This window comes from Marmota flaviventris, chromosome 12, assembly GCF_047511675.1.
Source record: "Marmota flaviventris isolate mMarFla1 chromosome 12, mMarFla1.hap1, whole genome shotgun sequence".
Lineage (NCBI taxonomy): Eukaryota > Metazoa > Chordata > Mammalia > Rodentia > Sciuridae > Marmota > Marmota flaviventris.
The window spans coordinates 14,917,093-14,930,326 of record NC_092509.1 but is presented as its reverse complement, the minus strand read 5'-3'; the positions used below and the strand labels follow the sequence as shown (position 1 = coordinate 14,930,326).

General features: G+C 42.3%; 1 protein-coding gene across 1 annotated transcript in view; it reads right to left on the bottom strand.

Annotated features, from left to right (window-relative positions):
- Ryr2 (ryanodine receptor 2) overlaps positions 1-13,234 on the bottom strand; it is a 478,528-nt gene that overhangs the window by 22,758 nt on the left and 442,536 nt on the right. The window contains exons 92-98 of the mRNA XM_027947992.2: positions 10,156-11,453; positions 9,082-9,149; positions 7,284-7,431; positions 4,119-4,205; positions 3,320-3,541; positions 1,824-1,954; positions 504-546 (exon numbers count right to left, since the gene is read on the bottom strand). Of these exons, the coding sequence (XP_027803793.2) occupies positions 504-546; positions 1,824-1,954; positions 3,320-3,541; positions 4,119-4,205; positions 7,284-7,431; positions 9,082-9,149; positions 10,156-11,453 (1,997 nt within the window). The remainder of the gene's footprint in view (positions 1-503; positions 547-1,823; positions 1,955-3,319; positions 3,542-4,118; positions 4,206-7,283; positions 7,432-9,081; positions 9,150-10,155; positions 11,454-13,234) is intronic.

Below are 13,234 nucleotides of genomic sequence, written 5' to 3'. Positions count from 1 at the left end.
GTGGAATAAGTTAGACATCATTACCCTAAGTACATGTATAAGATACGAATTGTGTGAAAATACTTTGTGTACAACCAGTGTCTTGAAAAATTGTACTCTGTATGAGAACTGCATTCTGTCATCATGTAAAATATAGAATAATTTTTTTTAAAAAGTTCACAAGAGTGGGGGAAAAAAGTTCCTAGTCAATTTAGCTCTTCCAGACAATTTCAGAGAAAATTCTTACCAAATCTTGGTACTACTATGGACTTTACATGTTGATTCAGCTGAGTCTGGGGATGAGTGGATAAAGCAAAGTCTATTTATATTGGAGCTGCAGAGTCCATATTTCTCATGTGCTATTCTAAAAGTTCATATTCCATTCAAATGCCACTTTGGAATAACATTACCAGGCATATATAACTCACCTCAATATCTCATTCTAAATATAAACAACATCAAATTCAAATCTGAATTGCACTTAAAAAAAAAGCAGAGAATGTATTCTTTCTAAAGAGTATTACCTTTCTTTTAACAAATTTATCCCAGTAGTTGTTGGGAAATGACCTAAAAAATGTAAAATCATAAAAGTTAAATACATTTTAAACAATAAATAATAGCATATCATTTGAAATGAACAATATGTAAACATAAATCTTACATATGAAAGTATAATGATCTAGGTTACCATCTTATTTTCTTTATCATCAGAATTGTCAATATTATTTTGAGTATTAATATATAAGCATATGTACAGACAAATCACATTAAAAAGATTATGGATTGGTATGTTAACAGAGGATAATATAGTCATATTTATTAATAAGTAATATATTTATCATTTGTTTATAACATATCAATACATTGACTATTGTCATTTTTCTTTAAAAAATCAAAGCATTTGGATCAAAGCAGTCATTGTTTCTTCTTATTAAGTAAAAAGGTATTTTTCCTACTAGTTACCCTCAAAGAAACATTAAACCCAGCACTCAACTCTGACTCTGGCACCGCACCTTGACTGACACAGAGTTTACTAAAAGGGACCAATGATCAGAGTCAGTATTAAGGGGCAGAATTGCTAAAGAAAACATTTAACATTCAGAGCAAGCACATAAAATGCACCAATAAATCATTCCCACTGGAAAATTCAGAACCTATTGCACATTGTAGCTCTGGAACAATAAGCAAATAGTCTTAATAAACAAGGTACTTCACTCTTAAGTATTAACTATTCAAAAAGTATTGTCACTAATACTTTTTTTGGTAGAAAATCACGTTGCAGTGGATATATACCTCAAGCAGCCACTAGTCATTTGGGTTTTGACTTCATAAGACTAAATAACCAATGAATAGAGAGGTCCTTGTTCCTCTGTCTCACATTTTACATCTTCTCATAACACAGAGCCGGGTTTAACCAAAGCTCCCTGATGGTACCAATGGAAAGTTTATAACTCAGATATACTAAAAGTGTGAAATTTAGTGTTTGTGCTTCAGTGAGACCCCTCTTTTCTTAATGCACAGTTTCTGCTTCTCTGCTTTTGGGTGAGATAGCTCTGCACTGCAGGTTATACCTGCCTACCACACTTCCCTGGATACCAGGTAATGGATGTGAAGTCCCATCAGTGCTGCAGAAATAGCCTCAGAGCTCTATCTGATAAAGGAGCTGGGAACACAGAGGGCATCCATTGGGAGGCTGATGCACTTACTTTTGATTTTCTTGGCTGAATATATAACTACCATTCACTTGTGCTATACTTTTAACAAATCTATATAAACTGCAGGAAAATGTTTTTATGTCTCAAATTTTCTGAGCACAGAGTTGTCTCTTAGAATTCTTTACTTACTGTGTGTTGATTACAAGTCTATCCCACTGGCCTTTAATATCATCTTCTGAAGGCTGCTCTGTAATATAAAGCCCATCAAATTCCAATTTCCGTGCTACTTCCTTTTCTCGTTTAAAAATAACCAATGGGACCTACAGAGGAAAAATAAACATGGTAAAATTAGCGTAGATTCACTGGCATCTCCTGTGGTCACTATCTTTGCAAAACAGCTTCTGGAAAGAAATATTTCCCTTGGACTTTCAGGAAGGTAAAAATGGAATAAAAATGAATCAGTTACTTTTAGGTACAAAGAAACATCTAGAAAGTTTTGGGAAAAACAAGACAGAATAGATATTTTAAAGACGCACGTTTTTTAAGTACATAGGGATTCATAGATACTTGCACTGATGGCACCAGTCTAAAAAGAAAAAGGTGACTAGGCAAAAATTTCATATATATATCGATGTGAATGAATGCAAAAGAATTAAACAACCATATTAATGTTCATTTTATCTGATAAATCTCTTTCGTAATTCCACACTCAGCATGTCTACATGCTATCTAAAGATAAATTTTAATTTCAGCATCAGCCAAAAATCTTCTGTCTCCAGGATCTACTGATAGTCTCCTGTGGACAGACCTTATGCAGGCAAGATACAGTGGTAATGCAAATGTTCTGGAAGTACTCAAAGAATATGCAGCTCCATACAACAAGGGGGAAAAAGGAAAGACAATTTACTGAACAGATTCTCTATACTCTCGTCTGTTATCCTGAGCCCTGGTTTTGCAAAAGTCTTCTGGAAGCAGCATAACCAGAGGCAAAGGACAGTGAAATAAAGGCACTGTAGTAACAAGGGTCTCGCCGAGAAAAGATGACCAGCTGTGCACAGGTAGCCCTGAACACTCAGAGACTGCCCTGAATTCTATTCACCACATCTCATTACTCCCTTGGCAAGGCTTTAGGGATAAAGCCATGTTATTTTCTAAGTGAAGTGACACAAACTGTAAAGCATTTCTGCCAAGGATAGCAAACAATATTTATCTAGTAACAGAACAATGAAAATGACTCATGGATGTTTGCAGGAGTCCTAATGAATTGGATCATCGCCATGAGACACAACGGGGGGGCGGGGTGGACTTACTTGTATGGGCTCCTGTGGTAGGTAATACTATCCATCACATGAGTAATTCTCAACACGTAAAAGAAAGGTGCAAGAAGATATGCCCTTTCCAGACAGCATGCAACCAACGGCTGGTCAGTGCAGATACAGAAAGCCTGCAGGAGCATCCTAGCCTCAGAGATGGATTCCCTTGGCTTCACCTGGCCATGTCTACACAGTAGCCCAACTTTCTTCTTGGCCCCATCCTGTTTTGCCCTTGCCCACAGGTGAGGATGCCCAGCACATTCCCAAATGAACTTCGTAATCTCCATCTCAGAACTGGCTTCTGTAGAAGTCCAGTCTCCAACATGCACACGTAGACATGCACACACCTGGGCCTGTGCCTCACTGTGTTACCTTCAGGCAGTAGTATCCAATGATGCAGAAGAAAGAGATGACCGTGTGGAGGATGGCGAGGATGCGCAGCGTGGGCTCCATGTAGCCGCTGCTCTCCTCCAGCACATAGTGGACAGCAGTGATCCTGTGCGAGCTGCTGTCCAGGCTGGTGGTGACTTTGGCATTTTCAATGGAGCTTCGAGTGGGCAGCTCCTTCCCTTCAGCCACAGAGGAAGTGGAGACCTGATTCGAACCAAGTACATAGAGTGAGTCTGCTGCATACAAAGAGGCCTTGCCAGCCAGACCCAAGGCAGACAGCCTGGCTAGCAAACAGTGGACATAGAGTCACTGCACAGCGGAAAGACTAAAAGCAAAGGCTAACAGGAGAGCTTTCCAACACCAAAGGCAAGCAACAAATATGAAGTCCATTCTAACCCAACCAAGAGCTATAAGGTTCCAATGCATACAGGAAATAATTAGATGTCTGATTCCACAATGACCCAAAATAATTTGCTTTAACAAGCTCATGCCATAGCCAGCTGCAGTAATAAGTAGGTATTCACCCAAATGACCCTGGGACCCCCAGATATAAACATCCTGCTAAATCAAATGCTGTTCAGTTGAAGCCCACTGAGACGCTTCTCTCCTCCAAGGCACAAATCTATGCTGCCTTCCTGGACACAGCGATGGGCCTCAGCTCCCTTTCCTCTCTCATTTGGAACAGGATTAGGTATGCACACTAGTGGACCTGTGAAATCTGTACACTCCTTGGGTCTGTCTGTTCTCTCATATTGGTCATTAAAACCCCAAACATGCTTACCTTATAAAAGAGCAAGATGAAATTGATGGCAAACGCAACAAACAAGGCCAGCATTCTCATGTTGTAGAAGTTGCGTGCAAAATAGTTCTGAAGATGAAAAAAGTTATAAAACATCACTGAATTGAGAGACCTGTAATCTGCAGACCACTTAAATAATGTATTCGCTCTCATTTAATCCAAACCTGCAGACAATTTACAGAAAGCCTTCCTTCATTTGCCCTAGACCAACACTATGGGTCAAGCACCATTCTTGGTGCTGTAGAAACACAGTGTAGGAGTATCTGTCACCATGGAGAGAATGAAGGAGCACAATGCCAAATAAGATAGTGTCAGGGAATGCTAAATGCTATGAGGAAAATATATCCAGTTAAGGGATTAGGGAAGGGATGGGATTTGGGACAGCTGGTCAGGAAGGGTTTATCTCAGGAGGCACCTGGAGCACAGCCCTGAATGTACGAGGAAGAATGGAGCAGCAAGGATGGCTGCGAATGAAGGCGGGTGGTGGTGGGTTTGGGGAACAGTGTGAAGGACACATGTGAGAACAGACAAGATGGAGGCAGAAGTACACAGGGTCAGGCCAGCAGGAGTCTGGGTAGTGAAGGCTACTGACACAAGATTACAATGCAGTGGTTCATGACATCTGAACCAATCTATGACCCTGGGACCACAATTCCTGGATATGAAGCCTGTCCCTACCACTGGAATGTGGACCAATAACTTAAACCTTCCTGGGGCAATAATTTTCTCATCTGTGATGTAAGGATAATAGAAGAAGCTGCTTCATAAGTGTACTTTGAGGATCACAATTATAATATAAGACAGTTGTTGATTTTTTTTTGTTTTTTTTTGTTTATTTATTGGTACCAGGGATTGAACCCAGGGGTGCTTAACCACTGAGCCACACCTCCAGCCCTTTTTTATTATTTTTTAAATTTTGAGACAGGGTCTCGCTGAGTTGCTTAGGGCCTCCCTACCTTACTGAGACTGGTTTCAACTTGCAATCCTGCTTCAGTCTCCCTAGTTGCTGGGATTAAGGGGTGCACTACTATGTCCAGCTTAAATTCTATTATATACAATATATATAGTTATTAAAATGATAAGATTATTAGTAGTAGCCTTATTATTGTTCCTGAGTAATGTAATGTTACTATATTACAATGACTATTTTATTCCATATGGGATAAGAAGCTATGAGGGGCTTCAAGGAGGGCTTTGTGCAATCCTGTTGTGCTTAGAATCACTCCAGATGCTAAGGATGGTAGGTAGTAGGGGGCAGGGGTTGAACTAAGGGGAGCAGTTAGGAAGTTCTCGCAGGACTGCAGAAGAAGTGATATTGATAAGGTGGCTTCACTTTGGTGGTGGCCATGGACATGGTAAGAACTGGGCAGGTTCTGGATGTATTTGGGAGGAAGATTGAGAATTACTGCTGGATTGTATTTGAGGTGAGAGAGACTTGAAGATGACAGCTTCTGAATTTGGGGGCCTGAGCAACTAAGAAAATGGTTGGTAAACCTTACTAAGTTGGAAAACAAACAATACAACCTAGAAGATACGGGTTTAAGGGAATAGGTTATGTGGAAGTCAAGTATTTGTTTAATATTAAGTGGGAGCTATATGCAGTTATGCCAGGGACTTGAGCAGCATGAATCCAGATCAAAGTAATCACACCTCTCACAATCCCCTGTATGCGTACTCCATCTCTGTTGGGGTCAGTTCCCCACAGAAACCCCGCTACTGCCACAGTGTAGTGGACCATGATTGGCCATCAAACTGGGCCAGGTGCACTGGTTCTCCTTGGAAGGTGGAACTAGGTCACAGAGATTGAGTTAGCTAATGCTGGCTATCTGAGCAGGATGGTCACAAAGACTCAGAAGATGGGGGACCTGTGGTGGCTTCGTGTGGCTGTGTTTAGTCTTATGCATGCAGACTGCTGAGCAAGAACATCAACTGAAAAGAGATCAGGAAAACAGAGAAGCTGTACAGAGACAAGAGAACACGTGACTCCTAAGACAGAAAGAGGGAAGGAACACCTCAACTGCCTGGTTTATTCAGTGCAGTTAAACATTGTCCTAGGCTCCCGTAGGATCCAGTAGAGCCCATTCCACCTCTAAACCATCTATAATAGAGCTACACCTGCTACGATAGCAACCACAATAGTGTATCAACTTAACAATTAATTATCCAGAGTTATCTAGAAAACATCTGTGTTCAAATGTACTTTGTAATAAACAGTATGGGGAAAGTATATGTTGGAGACCACTTCTTCAAAATGTGTATGTCCCTACATAAAGAACTGTCTTCTCCATTTTTATTTTATTTGTTGTATTCAAAGAATAATTTGGGGTTATCCTCAATGGAAAGCTCATTAATATTTTTATAATTAGATTTTGTATTTTAAATAAAATTATGACTTTATAGAAATATGGACTAGTCCAGTTCTGGAACTTCACTTGGAATTACTTGTACCCTAGGAGGCCTTAATCAATGATAGGGCCTCAGAATCTATGTACTGGCTGCCCTCAAGTGAGCCTTGATGGGAAGACGCTGGGAGCACTGTGCTGTGGTCACCAAGCCAGAGCGTCTCTAGTGGTGTGAATATCTATGGGGGTTATTGGCTTAACAGGGAGCAGTGGACCAAAGGCATTCACTGTAAAAAATAAACACACTAAAGTGGTCACATAAAACATACAGTCAGTTATTCATGTGGATTCATGAATTTAACCAATCATTGTGGTCACATAAAACATACAGTCAGTTATTCATGTGGATTCATGAATTTAACCAATCATGAACAAAAAATATTTATAAAAAAGTTGCCTCTATGTTAAACATGTATAGACATTTTCTAACCCTAACAATAGAGTATAAAACTTTCCCATAGGCTTTACAGTGTGTTAAGAATTATAAGTAGAGATGCTTGAAAGTGTACAGGAGAACGTTCACAGGCTATGAGCACATACTGCATCGTGTCACACAGGGGACTTCAGCAGCTGTAGGGATGGGGGTCCTGCAAGCAAGCTCTGCAGATACTGGAGAGACTGTATTTGCAGGACTGAACGGTTATTCCCTGACAAACCCCCAAGGAAGGTCAGTGAACATTAACTGAGCCTGAACTAGTATGTTCTCATAATAAATCAGTAAAAATATCCATTCTTCACATCTTACTAGAAGCTTCTGTTGATAGGCTATGATCTTCTTCCAGAACGCTGACTCGGGAACTTCGGGTTCTCCATATCTGTGTGTGTGAAGCTGCCTGAGCTTCTGTTTGCCCTTTTCTTCTTTGGTTTTCTCCTCTTTCTCTCCATCTTCTCCCCTGTGAGAACAGGTGAGTGAAAGAAAAGCTATTCAGAAAATGACTAAACTGGTAGCCTAAAACAATATACAAGTGAGCAAATACTTAAGATCACAAGATCACTTTTGAAAACTAATTTCTCTTTCAATGAATGATAATATTTTGGGGTTTAGAGTCAGGCAGGATTTCCTGCTGATCACAGGCCCCCATACAAATAATTTGGTGAAGTTCAAATCTAGAGGACATTTTTTCAGGCTTAAAGGGTCTTTATATCCATATATAGCAGATTCCCATGGTGCAATAAAGACATTTAATTGAAAAACAGAGTGACAAATGAAAACTTTTTTGCTTTTACCTTCCAATGTAGCTTATTTTTAAATTATAATGTTCAACTTTTTTCATTCAGTCATTAAAAATTAAAATCAGAGGTCTGTGCATTTGGTTGTTCACATGTAGAAAGTATATCAATGTAGTGATATACTATTTTAATTTTATTTAACTAATTTTATTAAGTAAAATATATTAATTTTAATATAAATTATTCGTATATGATTACATTAATTTCAGACAATAATGGAATTAGAAGGACTGAAATTTTAGAAGGACTTAAACATTTTCTAGTTGCAATGATATAAATCCTTCCTGAAAGTGAATCACAGTACTTGATGCGTGCACATGTGTGTAAGCTCTCTCTGATGCGCATGAGGCACGCCTAACAGCAGCTTAACATTAAGTAAAGAGCTGCCATGGAAATGCCTGCCATACAATTACACAGGCCCATGTTTCACTCTGGCAGTCAGTTAGGGGGCCATCTGTCCAGCCGATACAACAGTGTCATATCCACAACAATGAAGAGTGCTGACTACGGAGAATACACAATAAGTAAGGGTCCAGTGAAAGTAATGAGAGAAAGGAGAAAAATAAGATGCTAATGTGAGAACAGTAGCAATATAGGTGTCTAAAAACTGTAATTCTTTCCCACGTTTTTCAAATTGTGCACAGGAGATGACAGGAAGTTGGGGACAGCTGGAGGATTCGACTGCTGACACACAGCCAGTGTTAAGAGGAGGCTGTGCACCACCACTGCTGCATCCAGCTGTTTGTTTCCTGGTGCTGAATTCATAGGTGTGCTCTCAGTGCCAGGTGTTGCTGAAAATGCAGGTTCCAAGGCTCCACACCAGCCCTGGGAGTCAGTCTCTGGGGTGAGGCCCTGGAACCCGTGTTCTTAACAAATTCCTCAGGATGCGTCTCATGCTATGGCCCTGGGACTATCTGCTGAGGATTACCCTCCATAGGATTCAATGAAACCTATCTGGAATGTTCATTTCCTCCCTTCTCTAAAAGAACAGAAAGACATGTGTGGGCTTAAAGACTGAAATTCATCAACCAGTCACCGTGGAAGTGTTCACGGACTCTCTAGAGCCTAGTGCTGAGAGAGAATCACATAAATGGAATCCTCTTGGAGCAAAGGAAGACGAGTGGCAATCCTGCTGGGCTCTACCCCCATGTCTGCAAAGGACCCAAGTCCTCACAGTCACAGCCTCACGGCTGAGACAGCAGATTTGGTCACACAGCTCCTTTGCAGGGTCAGATTTTCCATGACAATTCCCATACAGGGAGGATGAGAAAGAGACTTTCTGAAACAAAGGAACACACAGGGACTATACATACTCGGCTTTTTCAGGTTCAGATTTGGTCTCTTCCTTCTCTTCCTTTTCTTCTTCTTTTGCCTTCTGTTCCTAGAATAAGAACAGAAAAAGAAAAGCAGGATTGAACATCACCTGTGAGTACAGTTATGGGGCTAGGGGTAAGGTGACCACATCTAAACGATAACCAACATAGAACACCCTCTTCCTTACACTGAGATAACAGGGCCACGCATGCCTTGCGTTCTGGTGGTTTACACACTTCTACCTCTGCACACAGTATGAACTTTCTGGGCTTCCTTCTACTCCCTTTTCTCATTTCAGAAATATTCTCCCTCTCTTTCTCTCTCTCTCTCGTGTGTGTGTGTGTGTGTGTGTGTGTGTGTTTTGAACCCAAAGGTACGTTATCACTGAGCCACATCCCCAGCCCTTTTTATGTTTTTGAGACAGGGTCTAACTAGGTTGTTTAGGGCCTTGCTAAGTTGCTAAGAATGGCCTGAACTTGAGTTCCTCCTGCCAAGGCCTCCCCAGCCACTAGGATTACCGGCATGTGCCACTGCACCCAGCTAGAAATATTCTTCTTTACCTCATCCACCTACTCAAATCTTACTCATCCTTCAAGACCAATTTAATCCCCACCTCTTAATTCTCACCAAACTACATTAAGCCACTCTGGTGTGTGTGCATTGTTTAAGATATGCAACCCATACAGCCCCCTGACTACCCTATTTAACAGTCAGTACTTTCTAGTTAGTTCCATCTCTATTAAGGCACTGCTGAAGGCCATTTGAAAGCAACACTCACCTATGACCCCCCCCATGTTGTCAGACTCAGTGCTGTTGAAGTCCTGGACAGACGGGGGCTTAATGGACTAATGTCACAAGGGTCCACATTCAACCTTAATGGTTAAAGGGGATTAAATAATTTGTAAGGAATCTTAAAAGGGCTAGCTCTGCTACCAAAATGCCATTTCTTCCTGGGAGATTCAAGTCAGGTATTCAACATGGCTCTGTCTCCTGCAGGAAACCTGGCATAAGGGTCACTTGATGTACCCACCTGTGGCCAGATAAAGAGTGGCCAGAACACAGAGATAAAGTACCTGAAACTTCTCTTGCACCTCAGGGAGGGGGACGGGGCTGCTCATCAGGTCCCCGAGGCCGGCATTGGGGTTGTGGGGAATGAGCTTGTACTGCCCTCCTTCTCGCTTCAGATCCAGGCCAAAGATGTCTGAGAGAAGGTCGCTTTCTTCCGTCAGCTCCTTCAGATCCGTCAGATCCTCGGAGGGCAGGGCGGCTTCCAGGGGCTTCCTCTCCCCCTCCTCTCCATCTCCTCGCACCTCATCCTGAGTGGGGTCCGGCATGTTGGCCAGAAGCTCCGCGACTTTGATTTTTTTGGCCCCTTCCACGAGGCTTCCTCCGAGTAGCAGGCTGCAGACGATACGGAAGAAGCCTCTGCAGACGCTGGCCACGAAGTGCAGCAGTGTCAGGAAGACGCTGCAGTAGGAGGAGAAGAAGGCGGTGACCATGTCCCTCACCGTCATCTTCTTCACCTTCTTCATCTGCTTCTTGAGGCTCTTGAGACTGAGCATGCGCATCAGGCTCAGCACATTGTACCTGAGCGCAAACAGGGCCGACCTGACCGTCAGGATGGAAAAGAAGCCCATGCGGGGGCCCTGCTCCTCTGGCCTGTCCTTCTCGCTGTCCTCCTTATTGGCTGAGCGCTCGTTCAGGTCCGACTCGGAGATCTGGGCTGCCAGCTGCATCTCAAAGATGGTGTCCTCGCAGAAGTTGACGAACAGCTCCATCTTCTCCTTTTCCCCTCCCTCGTTGACCACGTCGAATATGAACTGCCTCTTGGACTCCTTGACCTGCGGCTTCTCCCACTGGGTGCGGCTCGACTCGCTGATCTCGAAGTACACCCTCTCGATGCGCTTGGCGCTGCCCATGATCTCAATGCGGCCCAGGAAGGGCTGGAAGTAGTTGAGCACGCTTTCTGCCAGCTCCAGGAAGGTCTGCAGCCGCGTGTCGTTGGGCATGTGCTCAGAGAGGTTGGTCAGGAGGACGGCGACATTGAAGCCAATGTCCTTGGCAGGTTCGTGGAACCGTTTGACAAACTCCTCATAATCCAGCGTTTCGTTTTCATCGGTCTCTGCACAGGACAGAAGAAACTCGGTTTCCGACTGGGTGTAGTGCTTGTGGCTCTCCATGGCTTTGTGGAAGTCCCTTTTGGAAATGACACCTTTGCCATCGGGGTCGTACTCCTTAAATGTGTCCGAGGATGTCAAGTCCTTCAGTTTGAGGAACATGTCGAAAAACTTGAGAATCATCTCCACGTTGTTGGAAGATTCCACCAGCATGTCCACCATCTGCTTGCCAATGGTTCCGTTCACCACATTACCTGGTGGGAAATCAATTGTGTTTGCAAAATGGACATTCTTGACAAAACACACACCCGCAGAGAGAACCGCAACATAGTTATAACACCTGGAGGGAGTGTGTCTCTGTTCATCTCCCAGTAGATGAGTCTCAGTAAATGATCGAAAATTATTTTTGCACACACATAAAACCACATTCACAAAGTAATTAGGGTAACATTTAAATAGTTTAATAACAGTTAATTTTTGCCTCAAATTAATAAAATAAACAGTGTCAGATTTTAAAAAATGAACCAAATAGCCCCAAACTGAAACCTAGTCTTGTATTAATAATGAAAATGAACATTGACTCAGTCCTTTAGAGTTGAAAATCACTATCAAAGACAATGCCTGATTGGATGCTCTTCTCTCTGTCAGGCAGGCACTTTTTACTAATCCTGATTCTACAAATGAGGTTAACTGAGATTTAGCAAGGACAAATTAATGTGCCCTGCATGACATGACCATCCAGACTTAGTGTCAGGACTTTGGATCCTCTGATGGCAAATTCTATGCCCTTTGATTCCCAATGGTAGTACCTTCCTCCCACTCTTCAATGATCCAGAGTGCTTATAGTTAGAAAAGGGCAGGTTACTGATAACCTTGAAAAAATTAGATATTATTCTGCATTATAGAATCACAGTCTGCTTTTATCCCTTGAACAGAATGTGTTATGTGTCATATGACAAAGCACAAGTGGTAGAAAACGTGCCTGGGGAGAGGTCTATGTTGTCTATCTGTGCAGCCGTGAACAAGGGATGGCTGAGACCTGGAGCCACAGTGATGGAACAGATCCAGGCTCCACAAGTCCAGAGGATTAGCCTCTTGGCACCTCTGTGTCCTCCTTGGCAAAGCCTGGGTAACAATACTATCAAACTCATAGGCCTGTTGTTAGGATTAGGTAAGCACCAAGCCAGTATTGGCACATTACGAGAGATGAGTTTGAAGTTATTGCTGCTGCTTCACTTATTAGTATTTAAACCAAAATTTAGATTGAGGTCATGAATAGAGCCTGTGTTTGGAGAGTTAAAAACTGCTCCTGCTACTGCCAATCGTGGGGTTTTAAGAAACGCTGCATCTTTGAACTCCTAGCACAGGCTGAACAACTTCCTTAGCTAACCAAAGTGGAGCTGTTCCATGCCTGGCAGGCAGAGAGATGGAGACACACAGAGAATGCATAGGAAAGAATTAAGGATGGACGAGAGGTAACACAACACCAAACATTTTTTAGTTGCTTTGGTTGTGTTTAAATGATTTCACATAAGTCTCATATCAGACTACTATTATCTCTGTTTTATGGAGGAGGACACTGAAAAATGGAAACCTAACTAGTCCAAGGGTTCCACTGTCAGGGAGCAAAAACTCAGAATTTGACCCAGGCTGCAGGTTTGGAGCCCAGGCTCTTCACCATCATGCCTGACACAGAAAGGTAATGCAAGAGCAAAGAAAAATAAGTTGGTAAGAGGTAGGAGGGCAAATGACAGCTGCAAGGCTCTGTGGGGGATGATGAGACAGGACGGGGTCTCCCTATAACATCTTGTCCTCACCCCTCGCCAAGACTTCAGGAACCCACAGCAGGGATATGCTATCATGTCAAAGTAGAGATTTACACAGCTGGAGTTCATGCCAATGTCCACAATCCCCAATTTTATTATAAAATAACTGACAAACAAAACATTCCTCCTTATGCACTGTTAGAGGGTTTGCTCTGTGGGATATCACTGAAGACATGCAGACTGACATACACAGATTTTCCTTTTTATAA